At 45.8% G+C, this 15,593-nt stretch overlaps 1 protein-coding gene across 4 annotated transcripts in view; it reads left to right on the plus strand.

The window, feature by feature from the left end:
* The window catches only part of NEMP2 (nuclear envelope integral membrane protein 2), a 235,885-nt gene that overhangs the window by 136,283 nt on the left and 84,009 nt on the right, over positions 1 to 15,593 (plus strand). For all 4 annotated transcript variants that reach the window (XM_069225893.1, XM_069225891.1, XM_069225894.1 and 1 more), the window contains 2 exons: positions 10,059 to 10,174; positions 10,339 to 10,570. In XM_069225893.1, the coding sequence (XP_069081994.1) occupies positions 10,142 to 10,174; positions 10,339 to 10,570 (265 nt within the window). In that variant the 5' untranslated portion in view covers positions 10,059 to 10,141. The remainder of the gene's footprint in view (positions 1 to 10,058; positions 10,175 to 10,338; positions 10,571 to 15,593) is intronic.

A 15,593-nucleotide genomic window follows, 5' to 3' on the forward strand; every position in this document is an offset into this window, starting at 1 on the left:
ATCTCCTGTAACAAAGTTCCTAGCACGCATTCATTACACAGGTACTCTTATTGTCCTACCTATCCAAAGAAATAAGAGTAATACACTTTCTCCCGTAAGAATGATTATTGCGGAGAACAATATGAAACTCGTACTTAAAAGTAATGTTGTACCTGTTGCAGGAGGTGGCCTAGTTAGGAAGTTGCATTGTGATGTAAAGAGTGGGTTCTGTTGAAGCTGTGGCACAGTTTGGTAAGAATTAGACCTGGGTGGAATTTGCTGAGTTTTGCTACACAGAACTGTGCGAAGTGCCAAAAAATCTCTGTCACGCTACACAGCGAGCAGCAGAGTTTGGGTAAGTTGCACAGTTTGTGATAATTTTCAGCGCCAGGAGTTTCTCCCGCGCTGTAAAATCAGTGCAAACAACATCACACTGATGCACAAGAGGGAGCTAACTTCTTTCTGCAGCTTGAGTAGATTTTCTACGGGAGCCACACGTGGGAAAAACACTCTGCTCTGCATCACTTTGGGCAGTTTTTCAGAACTCCACGCTCCTGGCGGAGTGGTCAAAAGTCCGCGAAATCCACCAGCGGAGCAGAATTTTTCACCCACCCTTAGTAGTAGACCTACCCAAGGGTAGGTCGCTCCCCCTGCCGCTGCAGCTCCATCAGCCCAGGCTCCTGAGACCTCCTAGCAAGCCTAGCGAATTCACAGTAAGTACCCCCCCCCCCATCGCCCAGCCCCTCGCCCTGCCCCGCGCTACTCACCTCCTCTCCTGCTTCTTTTCTTCATCTCTGATCTTCCTCTGTGCTCTTCTTCTGTATTCTTCATCTGTACTCTTCTTTCTTTCCTGCTCCCCGTCTTCTGTCTTCATCTGTGTTCTTCTTCTGTGTGCTTCTTTCTCTCTCCTTTGCACCGCGACCTGCGTGTGCTCTCTTCTTCTGTGTCCCACTTCTTGGCTCTTCCCTCTGCTGCTCGTCGCTCCTCTTCTTCTTTACCTTCTTCTGTGTTCTTCTCTCTTCTGCTCTTCCGCTCCTCTTCTTCTTTACCTTCTTCTGTGTTCTTCTCTCTTCTGCTCTTCCGCTCCTCTTCTTCTTTATCTTCTTCTGTGTTCTTCTCTCTTCTGCTCTTCCGCTCCTCTTCTTCTTTACCTTCTTCTGTATTCTTCTCTCTTCTGCTCTTTCGCTCCTCTTCCTCTGTACCTTCTTCTGGGTTCTTCTGTCTTCTGATCTTCCGCTCCTCTTCTTCTTTACCTTCTTCTGTGTTCTTCTGTCTTCTGCTCTTCCCTCTTCTGCTCCTCTTCTTCTTGGTTCTTCCCGCGTCTGCCCTCCTGCTCCTGTCTCGTCTCTCTAACCTCCCTCACTCGCCACCCCCTCTGTAACGCCCCTATCTACCTATCTCTCTATCTTTCCCCCTCACTCGCCACCTCCTCTGTAACCCCCCTTATCCTCCTATCCTTTCACTCTCCTATCTCTCACCCTCACTCACCTCCACCTCCACCTCTGTAACCCCCCCTCCCCTATCTTCCTAACTTTCCTCCTAACTTTCTTCCTAAACTCCCCGCCACCCTTAACCCCCTCCCCCATCTTTTCTCCCCTCTACCTGTCCCCCCTCCCTCCGCTTTCCCGCCGCCACCTCCTGCACACCCCGCCCCCCCCAGCTCCCATTCGTCGCCCCACTCCCGTCCCTGCCCCCAGCTGAGCCCTCCCCCCCTCCCTCTTATGGCGGCCGCTGCGCGACAGAGCTAGCGACCCTTGACCCAAGGGTAGGTCGCTCCCCCTGCAGCTCCACCAGCCCAGGCTCCTGAGACCTCCTAGAAAGCCCAGCGAATTCACAGTAAGTACCCCCCCCCCACCGCCCAGCCCCTCGCCCTGCCCCGCGCTACTCACCTCCTCTCCTGCTTCTTTTCTTCATCTCTGTTCTTCCTCTGTGCTCTTCTTCTGTATTCTTTATCTGTACTCTTCTTTCTTTCCTGCTCCCCGTCTTCTGTCTTCATCTGTGTTCTTCTTCTGTGTGCTTCTTTCTCTCTCCTTTGCACCGCGACCTGCGTGTGCTCTCTTCTTCTGTGTCCCTCTTCTTGGCTCTTCCCTCTGCTGCTCGTCGCTCCTCTTCTTCTTTAACTTCTTCTGTGTTCTTCTCTCTTCTGCTCTTCCGCTCCTCTTCCTCTTTACCTTCTTCTGTGTTCTTCTGTCTTCTGCTCTTCCGCTCCTCTTCTTCTTTACCTTCTTCTGTGTTCTTCTCTCTTCTGCTCTTCCGCTCCTCTTCTTCTTTACCTTCTTCTGTGTTCTTCTCTCTTCTGCTCTTCCGCTCCTCTTCCTCTTTACCTTCTTCTGTGTTCTTCTCTTTTCTAATCTTCCGCTCGTCTTCTTCTTTACCTTCTTCTGTGTTCTTCTCTCTTCTGCTCTTCCGCTCCTCTTCTTCTTTACCTTCTTCTGGGTTCTTCTCTCTTCTGCTCTTCCGCTCCTCTTCACCTTCTTCTGGGTTCTTCTGTCTTCTGATCTTCAGCTCCTCTTCTTTTTTACCTTCTTCTGTGTTCTTCTGTCTTCTGCTCTTCCCTCTTCTGCTCCTCTTCTTCTTTTACCTTCTTCTTGGTTCTTCCCGCGTCTGCCCTCCTGCTCCTGTCTCGTCTCTCTAACCTCCCTCACTCGCCACCCCCTCTGTAACGCCCCTATCTACCTATCTCTCTATCTTTCCCCCTCACTCGCCACCTCCTCTGTAACCTCCTATCCTCCTATCCTTTCACTCTCCTATCTCTCACCCTCACTCACCTCCACCTCCATAACCCCCCTCCCCTATCTTCCTAACTTTCCTCCTAACTTTCTTCCTAAACTCTCCGCCACCCTTAACCCCCCCTCCCCCATCTTTTCTCCCCTCTACCTGTCCCCCCTCCCTCCGCTTTCCCGCCGCCACCTCCTGCACGCCCCCCGCCCCCCCAGCTCCCATTCGTCACCCCACTTCCGCCCCCAGCTGACCGCTCCCCCCCTCCTCCCTCTTATGGCGGCCGCTGTGCGACTGCGCAGCGGGGCGCGCCATAGGCAAGCCCGTCTGCGCCCGTCTGCGCCTGGCCCGCGCCCAGCGCCACGACCCCTGGCCCTCTGCACTCCCAAATCCCGCTGCACCGCTACGACCCCATCACCCTCCACGCCCTGAACCCAGGGCGCTCCAGCACCTGCTTCCAAGCTAACCCGAAACGTACCCACGGTCCCTTCGCATGCCACACCTGCAAACTTACCTTCCACCACGAAACAACCACGACCACCAGCCCACGCGCCATCAACCACCCCAAATGCATCCTGATCAACGCTCGATCCGTCCACAAGCACGTTGTTGAACTCTGGGACCTCCTGGACTCCACCGCACCAGACGTCGCCTTCATCACAGAGACCTGGATGAACGCCTCTTCGGCCCCCGACATCACCATAGCCATCCCCGAAGGCTACACGATTTCCAGGAAAGACCACACCAACCAAGTAGGAGGAGGAATCGCCATCGTCTTCAAAGACTCCATCAGCGTCACCACCTCCACCGAAGACACCCCCCTCGCCGCTGAACACCTTCATTTCCAGATCCGCACAGACCCCAGGACCACCCTCAGAGGATCCCTGATCTACCGTCCCCCCCGGACCGAGCGCCCTCTTCAGCGACTCCATCACCGACTTCATCTCCCCGCACGCCCTCGCCTCGCCAGACTACTTCCTCCTCGGCGACCTCAACTTCCATCTGGAACAGAACAACGACCCCAACACCACCGCCCTGCTCGACAACCTCGGCCTCAAGCAACTGGTGAACACCCCCAACCACATCGCCGGACACACGCTCGACCCCATCTTCTCCACCAGCAAACACGTTTCCTTCAGCCACGCCTCCGCTCTACACTGGACAGACCACAGTTGTGTCCACTTCACCTTCCGACGCGAGACTCGCCACCATCCGCACTCAACCCATCCCTCCTCGACAGTGGAACAAAATCCCTGAAGAACAGCTTTTCTCCACGCTCATCGACAACCAACCCACCTTCTCCTCCGACCCCAACGACGCAGCCCTCAGCCTCACAAACTGGATCACCAACTGCGCAGACAACCTCGCTCCCCTCAGACACCTTCCAAGACAATCCAACACCAAAAAACCTCTCTCTGGTTCTCTAACACCCTTAAGGAATCAAAGAAAAATTGTCGCAGCCTCGAGAAAGCCTGGCGGAAGGACCACACCGCAGACAACATGACTGCCCTCAAGAACGCTACCCGCGAACACCACCACCTGATCCGCGCAGCCAAAAGGAATTTCTTCACAGACAGACTGGACAAAAACAGCCACAACAGCAGAGAACTCTTCAACATCGTAAAAGAGCTCTCCAACGCCAACGCCATCACGCCCTCACAAGACCTGTGCAACTCCCTCGCCACCTTCTTCCATCGTAAGATTACCGACCTACACAACAGCTTCGGACACCAGACCCAGCCGACCACCACTGAACCCACACCCCCAGCCATCACCCTCAACGCCTGGACCCACATCAACACAGAAGAGACCAAAACCACCATGAACTCAATCCACTCCGGTGCCCCCTCGGACCCCTGCCCACACTTCATCTTCAATAAAGCCGACGACATCATCGCCCGCACCTCCAGACCATCATCAACTCCTCGTTTTCGTCTGCTACCTTCCCCGAAAGCTGGAAACACGCTGAAGTCAATGCCCTACTGAAGAAACCTACGGCTGACCCTAGCGACCTGAAGAACTTCCGCCCCATCTCGCTCCTCCCCTTCCCTGCCAAAGTCATAGAGAAGACAGTCAACAAGCAGCTTACCAACTTCCTTGAAGACAACAACCTTCTCGACCCCTCTCAATCCGGATTCCGAGCCAACCACAGCACTGAAACCGCCCTCATCTCAGTCACAGACGACATCAGAACCCTGATGGACAACGGAGAAACAGTCGCCCTCATCCTCCTCGACATCTCGGCTGCCTTCGACACTGTCTGTCACCGCACCCTAATAACCCGCCTCCGCTCCACCGGGATCCAAGGCCAGGCCCTGGACTGGATCGCCTCCTTCCTCTCCAACCGCTCTCAAAGAGTCTACCTCCGACCTTTTCGCTCAGACCCCACCGAGATCATTTGCGGCGTCCAACAAGCAAGATGGAATGAAGGACGTCGCAGATTGGATGAAACTCAGCCATCTGAAACTGAACTCTGACAAAACGGAAGTCCTCATCCTCGGTAACACCCCAACCGCCTGGGACGACTCCTGGTGGCCCACGGCCCTTGGCACCACATCGACCCCCTCAGACCAAGCACGCAACCTCGGCTTCATCTTGGACCCACTTCTCACCATGACCAAACAAGTCAACGCCGTATCATCCTCCTGCTTCCTCACCCTCCGCATGCTCTGGAAGATCTTCCGCTGGATCCCCGCCGACACCAGAAAGACCGTGACCCACGCCCTCGTCACGAGCCGCCTGGACTACGGCAACACCCTTAACGCTGGGACCACCGCAAAACTCCAGAAACGTCTGCAACGAATTCAAAACGCCTCCGCCCGCCTCATCCTCTACATACCCTGCAACAGCCACATCTCCGCCCACCTGAGACACCTGCACTGGCTTCCCGTCAGCAAAAGGATCACCTTCCGTCTCCTCACCCACGCACACAAAGCCCTCCACAACAAGGGACCAGAATACCTCAACCGTCGCCTCAGCTTCTACGCTCCCACCCGTCTTCTCCGCTCCACCAGCCTCGCTCTTGCCGCCGTCCCTCGCATCCGCCGCTCCACAGCAGGTGGGAGGTCCTTCTCCTACCTGGCGGCCAAGACTTGGAACACCCTCCCCACCATCCTCAGGACCACCCAGGACCACCCCGCATTCCGGAGACTCCTCAAGACCTGGCTCTTCGAGCAGCAGTAACCCCCTCCCCCTAGTGCCTTGAGACCCGCACGGGTGAGTAGCGCGCTTTATAAATGGTAATGATTTGATTTGATTTGATTTAAGGATGAAGGACAAGGGTGGAGAGCGGCGGAAGTAGTTAAACTATAAGGAAATTTAAATAATTAGGGAACTGTCTTTGTTCATATTGTGCATGCTGCCACCAGTATTGGAGATAGGTTGGCAGATTTTGTTTATTTCTTTTTATAAATAACAAGCAGCCATTGAAAATATGCTTTATAACTAAATAAACACTGCTAACGAAACCATGATTGAACCCTTCTCAATTTTGTATGTATCGTTCTGTCACTCAGTTGGTGGGGTTGCAAACAACTTTGGAATAGTTACAGTTGGCCAACTGCAGACGCAAAGTCAGTTTTAGTTTAAATTTCCTCAAAGAGGCTAGTTTCTGAGGCCTGGAAAATAATCAACGCATGCTCCTTTGTGTTTCACTAGTGCCGAACAATATGCAGCTTTGTTATCATTCAGCATTTGTCACCCATGCCTACACAAGAGAAGTGCCTATTGCTACCAGAGCAAGTGTGTGTAATAAACCACCTGTTAGATGCTCATCCTTTGACTGCGATGACAGAATAGCGGGCCCTGGCATCATAGTTCAATTTCAAAAGCACAGTGCTCCTGAGTGGCTCTCCAGTGATTGCTTGATTCTGTTGGTTCCTAAAGTGAGTTTCTTAAGTGTCCATGAAGTCTGCACATTTCACTGTCACAGTTGCTTGTTGTTGCTAATGCCATAATTATGGCATCACTGCAGTTAACCTTGGGTCCAGGTTCTGTTTGGAGACCCTAAAAACAAAGATTTCCAGGACATTTTGTGGGAGAGAGAGAGAGAGAGAGAGAGAGGGAGAGGGAGAGAGAGAGGGAGAGAGAGAGAGAGAGAGAGAGAGAGAGAGAGAGAGAGAGAGAGAGAGAGAGAGAGAGAGAGAGAGAGAGAGAGAGAGAGAGAGAGAGAGAGAGAGAGAGAGAGAGAGAGAGAGAGAGAGAGAGAGAGAGAGAGAGAGAGAGAGAGAGAGAGAGAGAGAGAGAGACTGAGACTGAGACTGAGACTGAGACTGAGACTGAGACTGAGACTGAGACTGAGACTGAGACTGAGACTGAGACTGAGACTGAGACTGAGACTGAATACATGTGTATGTGTTTCTGAGGGACATGGACTTCCCCAAAGCAGCCCGTGTAATAGCGCTATTGTTCATACATTCAAGATGAGCACAACATCTTCCTTTCCTCAGTGACTAATTCAAGCACTCTTGGTTGACAGTTTAAGGTGAATTGTACCCCATGTAACATTCATCCTAATCTTGGTCAGCACATTTTAGAAAGGGAAATTATAGTTGAGCTTAATGCCTCACAGCTTTCTCCAGATGAACAGGGGATGTAAGCCTTTTGTAACTAGGTGCAGAATTAAAGGTATCAGACATGTGTAATGTATTCATGTAAAGCCTCTATCATAATGCCCACAGTTTGAAGTGCCTTACTGTAAATGTACACTATGATTTAATGCTTCAACACATATGTTCACTGGTTCTCTTTACTAGCTACACGAATCATTATTATTTATTAAGGCTTTTTCAGTTATTACTTTATTTCAGTTTGGAGACCCTTCTCATCATTTAAGCCACTAAAGCCCCTTAAAGCAAAGGCTATTATAGGGGGTTAAAATCAACTTGCACTGTTGGACATCCTCCAAACCTGGATTCCAAGACCATGTACTTTGTCATGGGATTGTCCTTACTGTTGAACCCCAAAGAAAAGCAAGATATAATTGTTGGCCTCTTATTTATGCACCACTAATTGAACTGATAGACTGAAATCAAATCACTGGTAAATGTCCCTTACTAGAGTACACTTTAGCAGTGTTAGTATTGTTTGGAGGTCTCTCTGGTGACACCCCTTGCTGACCTCTCGCAGAGGATTGACCATTGTGTGCCAATTAGATATCTCCGTTCAGCCAACTTAGGCCCACAAGGACCTTGCCTATGCTAAGTTTGTTTGCTTATTGCCCACGTTCTGTATCTTGAGTGTAGCTAAGAAAACTAATCTTTTGCCTTCTTTTGTGCAGTATTTCATGGCTCTCCATTGATAATTGGCAATTGTCCCAAAACTGTGTGCAGTTAAGGCAAATTAACACAACCTAAAATTCTAATTTAATATAAAGTTTCTTTGCATTGTATTATAATAGCATTTATACAGTGCTTACTACACCTGACGAAGTGTTGAGACGCTTAATGTTAAGTAGCACTCTACTCCGGTACTCAAGGTTAGTGGTTAATCAGTGGTCGTTGGTTATTGTAATAAATCATAATCTCCTCTCGAGTTAAATCATTCAGTGAGTTTACTTCAGTTTCTTGGTGATAGATCAATATGAGTTGGGGGTGATCAGTAGTGGGAGCAATGTGAGTTCATTCAAATGGTTGGTGGGTTGAATACATAGACTAGCAGTGATCAAGGTTGTTAGATTGCAAGGATATTGTTTAAAGTAAAATAGGTTAGAAACTAGAAAATGATGGCAGGCTGGCATATGATTTGGAATAGAATACTGAGAGAGGCGCATCCAGGAGACGGAAGGTAAGGAAAGGGTCACTTGGAAGAAAAGAGAGTAAAGAATTGACAGTTTTAAGTCATGGTCACTGTTTCATGTGGGGTTTTAGGAATATAATGGGAAAAGGCTTTTTGAGATACCTTACTGTCTGAGAATACAAAACTGTAGAAAGAAACAACATTATGTAGTTCTAGGTCAAGGGCAGATTGCTTAAACATGTGCGCTTGAGTGTGCAGTCTATGTAAGTACTAAAGTCTGTAATACACGATACTGGAACTAAGGTGACAAAGGGAAGAGGGTCGAATGAATGAAGAATGGAGGAACAGGTGAGAAGACTTGGATCGGAAAGCTGTTGAGTCGTATACCTTTGACATGCTTCCACTGTACTCTCTGCCATCACTTCGTGATTTCTGACTTGCCTGGTATTTTTCCCACTCAGGAAAAAACTCACATAACAAATTTCTAAAAAGGTGTGGCAAACTTTGTTGAGTATTGGTCTCCCTGCACTGTGAGAGACTCAGATGGAAAATTGGTCCTATCTCTGGTGCACCCCACCAACATCAGTGTTAGCAACTGTCCCTTTAGCCCGACTAGGGTGGCAGGGCTTGAAGTTCATGGATACAGGTCTTTCTGTCTATGACTCCCTGCTCGAGATTCCTACAGGCACTGGGTTAAAAAAATCCATTTTATTCACCCTTATAGGAGACCTGCTACACCTCCCACCCACTACTCCGTGCTCCCTCTACCCTCACCCCGAATGATTTTGAAGATAGCAGTGCGATATGAATAAACATTAGGGGCTTGACCTTAAAAAGATTCACTTGAAAAAGACCCAGAATGGTTTGAGATCACCTACATGGTTTTTTTTATCCTTTCTCTGTGATATTGCACCTGTTGTCAGCACTTTTGAGAGTTTATTTTGCTGTCAAATTAATTTTCTCTAATCTGGTGTTTGCATAACCAATGTTTACGGTGGGTTTTAGGCTGATATCCAGCCTCCCTTCCTCGATGATAACGGCGCTGAAGTAAATCTAAACTGCCCTCTCTCTTTTCTGTGCACTAGATGGAGATGGCAATTTTAGCCCCTAGAGGTTATAGTATTGAATAAAAAGTCAAATACGACGTTGCAACAGCTTCTTCAATCTAAAAGCTACGAAAGTGGCCATGTTTGTAAGCTTTACAGAATTTGAAACGTTTTTCAAAAAAAGAAGTACACAAAAACTACTGGTAAAAGTATGATTCTAAATTTAGTAACCTCGGCAAACCCTACAAACCGACGTAGGAGGGAAGGTTGTTATATTTGCACTACTACAGTGCAAAGTGTGAAAATGTCTAATCCTACCATTGACAAGTCAGTGCCCCCATGCCCTTCGTTTCTTGCGGGGAGATACTCCGTGACAGTCAGGTTTTGGTGCCAGAGCGAGCAAAAGTTTCTTGTGGGGGCCCAGTTAAGACGCTTTCTCATCATTGAGAAATTATTTAGATGCCCCCGCGCGTACACTGAGCAAAACAGATACACAAATGATTGATTGCTGCCAACTGATCTAAAAATACTCCGATCTACAGTTTCCTACCATCTAAAGGCTGTTTTATCTTTCTTCAGTTAAAGGGTGCACACCTTTTCGTGACAGCGCAACTATTGTCAGCACAAACAGTAACTGTTTCTGCCATGTGCCAAAAGAAGACATGCATCCGACGGACATCTGGTCAACTCTTCAGGTAGATATCAACCTTGTCAGTAATATATATTTTAATAAAATGTAATGACTGATAAGATTCGCCGACACTGATTTAACAGCCTAGGCTAACGTAAAATGGCGCCATTTACTAGAGAATGTCTTCTGCTTCAATCTAAAAAGATAACTTGTTTTTCTCCCGCTTAGGTTACAATTAGCAGCACAGGCACCTTAAAGGTTGCATACACATCAGATGAAGTGAATTGTCAGAACCCAAACAATCTCTCAGTTTTATTAAAATGTGCACTGCAGAACCTTTGGCAGTGGGGAGAAAGTAAAGAGAGGATTATAAACTTAAATCAGTATGATGCTGATGCATGCTTTCAAGTGCAACCAACAGACCCGTCTTCCTCCTACACCATACACGTGAAGACGAACAGTAAGTAAGAGACTTTTTTTACAATAAAGTTTTAGTTAAGAAAATGTTTGACATCGTGCTTGGTTAGATTTTACGTTTTTATTAAAGTCAGGAGTATAGCAGACAATGAATGCATGTTTATATTTGAACCTTCTACCACGCGCACTAATGTTTGCTGCTTGGGACAAGTTCTCTTAAAAGATTACCCCAATGGAACTCATAGTACCTTTGCAAAACCTTTTTTAAATGCTATATTAAAAAGTAAGGTTCCTGTGTTTATTATTATCTTATCACATGGACAGACCAGTTATACGTCCTCATGTTTGTCATAATCGAATTCTACTAGCATTCTCAATTTATTGTAAATTCTTCACTGTTTTCCTGCCCGATTTAGTGGATCTTTTTAAGAAAACTTAAATAAAAAAACATCGATGGGACAGAGTATTATTACAACAATATCAAGAGAGAAATTATTGAAAGATGAGTTTCTATACATTTTCTGTACCTAACTCCACATAAGCGTATCTTGGTGATATATATCACCTACTTGTAATAGCCAGTAGGTAGTTTTGGTTAGGATCTACTTACAATAGGAAAAGCATTTTTTGTTTTGCCTATAACTTTAGTGCCATTTGACAAATCTTCACAAATTTTCAAAACTAGTTTGCCACTCACTTCAGCTGCTGCCTGGAAAGTTTTGGGGTGATTCCTCAAGCCTGGGCTGTGAAAAAGGGGGTCCCAAAACACGTTTTCCCCATGCAATTTCCAATATGGATTTGATTTTAGACATGACTACAGCCTGAACCGCTGGATGGAATTACACCAAATTTGGGAGAAAGCTAGATCTTGGTCCCGAAAGAGTACTTTTATTTTGTAATGTGGTGTAAATCTGTTCAGTAGTTTTGGAGTTATTTAAGAAAAAAGATTTCTGCATATCTAGAATTGCAGGTCCACCATGCGGCTGCCATTTTCTCTATCGACTTGGGTCGGGGGAATACACAGAAAATAAGATATAAGGTGTAAGGATATAGGTATCCAGACCCCATAGGACTGATGGAGGGGTCTGTGAGGGACCCTCTTTAGCAAGAAATAGCCCAAATGCATTTGTTTTGTGGGGGTAAGGATTTGTGGATCCTCCTCTGCGCTCAGCGCAGCCCCATGTGAATCCAAGACGGATTTGCAGCTACAGGCTGCAATTAACAAAAACAATTATAATACACCCTCTCACAGACTCACACAGCCACCCACGTACCCACTCACACACCCTGACAGCCACTGACACACCCACAAAGCCACTCATATGCGCAGTCTCACACCCTTTCACAGATCTGCCAAACCACTATCACACCCAGTCATAGACCCCTACAGTCCCTCACACAGCCACTCCCAGACCTACAGCACAGTGTGGGTTTTGCTGCAAAGAGGGGGTTGGCTGCAGGGCGGTTGGAATGATGTATAGTAATTGAATATTAGCTTATGTTAAAAAACGTAAAAACTCACTGAAAAAAGCAAAGGTTACAGGGACGTTATAGTGGGAAAATAAAATGTAAAAAAACCTTAGAAATTCACAAAAAACAAAGGTTACAGAGACCTTCTAGTTAGGTTCAGATGTTAAACACACAATACCATAGAAATTCAGCAGTTATAGAGTTATTTTAAGTAACTATAAGTCGTGCCCTAAGGTAACTGTAAGTCGTGCCTTTTTAATGCACTAATTACCCCACATATTACTTCAGTCCTGACATCTTTTATGACATCATTGATAATATCATTGCAACAGTTGCAATCAAATTATTTATGATAAAACTATGCATGGCGGGGATGCGAGTTATATATATATATATGTGTGTGTGTGTGTGTGTGTGTGTGTGTGTGTGTGTCAAAGCTACACTTATCCCACGGGAACCTCTCTGCAAAATTGCGGCGCATGTTCGGGTATGGGAATCCGATATATGAGAAACAACCAAACTACACTGATACAGGAGAAAAGCATGTGCACTCCAGTTAATTGAATTTCAGTGTCCTTCTTTATTTGTGGCAAGTGCACTCACCGCAGTTCAACAACAAATGTAGTCTTGATCATGAGTAATCCCTTGTAAGTGAAAATGGACATTTAAACAAAATGTGTAACAAAATAAACAAAGGACTGCGTATATAACTTATATATAACATCAGTACCATCATGGAAGGCTTAGAAAGCAATACATTCTACCCATAAATGCCATTCGTATAATAAATATAAAGCAGACTAACACATTCTTGTAACTACAATAATGCATTGCTGTGTAATATAACAATTGATGCCATGTGCCACACACAAATTCACATAAATTAAAGCAGCAAAAAAAGTTGAAAAAAAATCTTAAGGAAGCTCATCATGGTACCCCAGTGAATAATGCCCTTGTGGGCAAATGCTTCTAATGTTCTAATGCTATTCAAGAAACGAAATAGATTACCAGGTTTTCAAATATAATGTAAATGTGTCAACCAAATTCTAAATTGTTAATAATTAGGGTTAAGTGTTGACCATAAATAAAATTAGAACAAACAAACAAAGAGTACCTTCTCATGATAAAATGGCAGCACAATAAAGTGGACTTGATTCTAATATTTCAACATTAAATAGAACACATAATATGTTCCAGACTAACAAACATAATAATCATTGACTATACTTTTACATCCCTTCAGCTTAGCTTCACCAGAAACATTTATGACAGTACCCTGGAATTTCTTGATTTGAAAATTGTGTTAAACAACTCCTGTATGGAAACCAAGCTGCTCCGAAAGGAAACAGCTGGTAACAGTGTACTACATGCCACAAGCAACCATCGCAAGAATCTAATTTGCAGTATTCCCTATGGGGAGTTATTAAGGGCCAGGGAGAACTGCAGCAGTGATGCTGCATCCGAGGAGGAAAAATAAATCATGATGGACTGGTTCCTCTTAAGAGGTTATAACTCAAAAACCCTGAGAGCCACTGCCAGGAAGGTGGATAAACTCTAAAGAGAATTATTATTATAAGCATTGCATTTACAGGTGGAGCTTATTGCTCTCTAAGCCTTCCAAGATGGTGTTAATGTTATATGTAAATTATATCCAGAGTCCTTTGCTTATTTTGTTACACATTTTGTTTAAATATCCGTTTTCGTTTACAAGGGATTACTCGTGATCAAGACAATGTTTGCCAATGCATAAGGTGTGCTTGCCACAAATAAAGACGGAAGCTGACATTCACTCAACTGGAGTGAGCTTTTTTAGGAAAGTGAGCCTTTTTGACATGGTCACCCCCACTTTTTGACTAATAATTAATGATGCAATTTTGACTGAAAGTGCAATGGGTTGCTGCTGGTTCCCAGTGCTAGATCTCTTTCCCTAAAACTGTGCAAGTGTTCCCCAGTTGGGAATACTTTTAGCCTCCCCTGTAAGTCCCTAGTAAATGGTACCCCTGGTACTTAGGGCATGGTTACCAAAGAGGGTCCCCAGGATCTACAGCATGTACTGTGCCACCCTCAGGGACCCCTCACCTAGTCCATGCAGAATGCCATTGCAGGCTACGTGTCTTGGTGAAGCTAAAAGTGAAATCACGACATGGCACACAGCCTGTGGGCCTTGCCCCCTAACACTGCATGCAAGATATGCAAGTCACCCCTTCAGCAGGCCTTACCAGCCCTAAGGCAGGGGGAATTATATTACATGTGAGGAAGAGGGCATATCTGCAAGAGAAGATATGCCCCTCCTATGTCTTTGTCGCTTCTTGGACATTCTGAGTGAACAGGGAAGCCCTTTTAGGTTCATGTGCTGGGCACTGTTCAATATGAGTTCCACAGCTACATGAAGGTTCCACTGAAAATAGGAATGTTTGTTATTGAACATCGGTCATTAATAAACCCTCACTGATGCTAAATTCAGTATTTATGGGAGTCCCTGGCCCCAGTAAATGAGATTAATTTGCATGATATATCTCATTTTGATATATCATATGAAGCCATATGAAGAGCCAGCTTTCTACAGTGTGCTTTTCTCCTGTATCGGCAGAGTTTGGTTGTTTTGCGCATATATATATATATATATATATATATATATATATACTTTTAGATGTTGACATTGTGGTGACGTTGTTCAGTCCTGTCGATATTTGTGATTTGATTTTCTGTGCTACAATAGACAGGTATGTGGCCTCAAATATGTACATGCAATTGAAATATCGCCTTTTAGCTCTTTTTGAACCCAAGCTATTGAACGTCTAGGTCTGCTAGGCCATACCTCGTTTGTTTCTGGAAACACTTGTTGGATTGGGATGTGTAGTATCTTGCTGCCAAGATTTTTTTGTGTCTAAATACAGGGCTTCTTTCCCTGAAAGCGTCTTTCTGTACAATCTCTTAGATAAGACGGTCCCGTTTGTGAAGCTGAGTCAGACTGGTATTCATTGGAGTCCTTTCTAGCTTTTAGTGCTCAACCTCACTATGGATGTAGTAAAAGCTCTGCAAAAAAAGGTACCTGGGTCAGTGCTTGCACTCAGCTATTCAATGATCTCACTAAGGGCAGTAGTATATACAGATTATGTATAGGTATGCCACCTTTTTGTCGGAAAGAAGTACTCTTCTAAATAAAGGGAGACCGTTATGAGTCCTATAAACTGGATTCATAAGATAACCAGCCCACAATTAACTTTGACTTGAGTATGATAACACATGGGCCTTCTAGACCTCCAAATGTGTACTTATGCAGCTGAAGAAGTGTCTCAACTGCTGCTGCAGGATCAGGTATCACCACCAGAGGGTGGGGTTCTTATTTCAGAGCTGGTCAGTAGTTAGTAGATTATGATGAATTCATATAGATTTTACAAGATCTAGTTAGATCGTTGAGTTCAGAGGTTCTCCACCGTTAACCACTATATCTGAACGAGCAGTGCTCCTATTTCACTGTTGGGTGAAGGCTGTATTCAAGGTACGTTTTGGTAGGGAGGTGCAGATGAAGCCAGAATTGTATACTGAACTAACCATGGAACTCTTTATTTAAGAAACACGACTTTTAGATGGTC

The sequence above is a fragment of the Pleurodeles waltl genome, chromosome 3_1 (assembly GCF_031143425.1).
Source record: "Pleurodeles waltl isolate 20211129_DDA chromosome 3_1, aPleWal1.hap1.20221129, whole genome shotgun sequence".
Lineage (NCBI taxonomy): Eukaryota > Metazoa > Chordata > Amphibia > Caudata > Salamandridae > Pleurodeles > Pleurodeles waltl.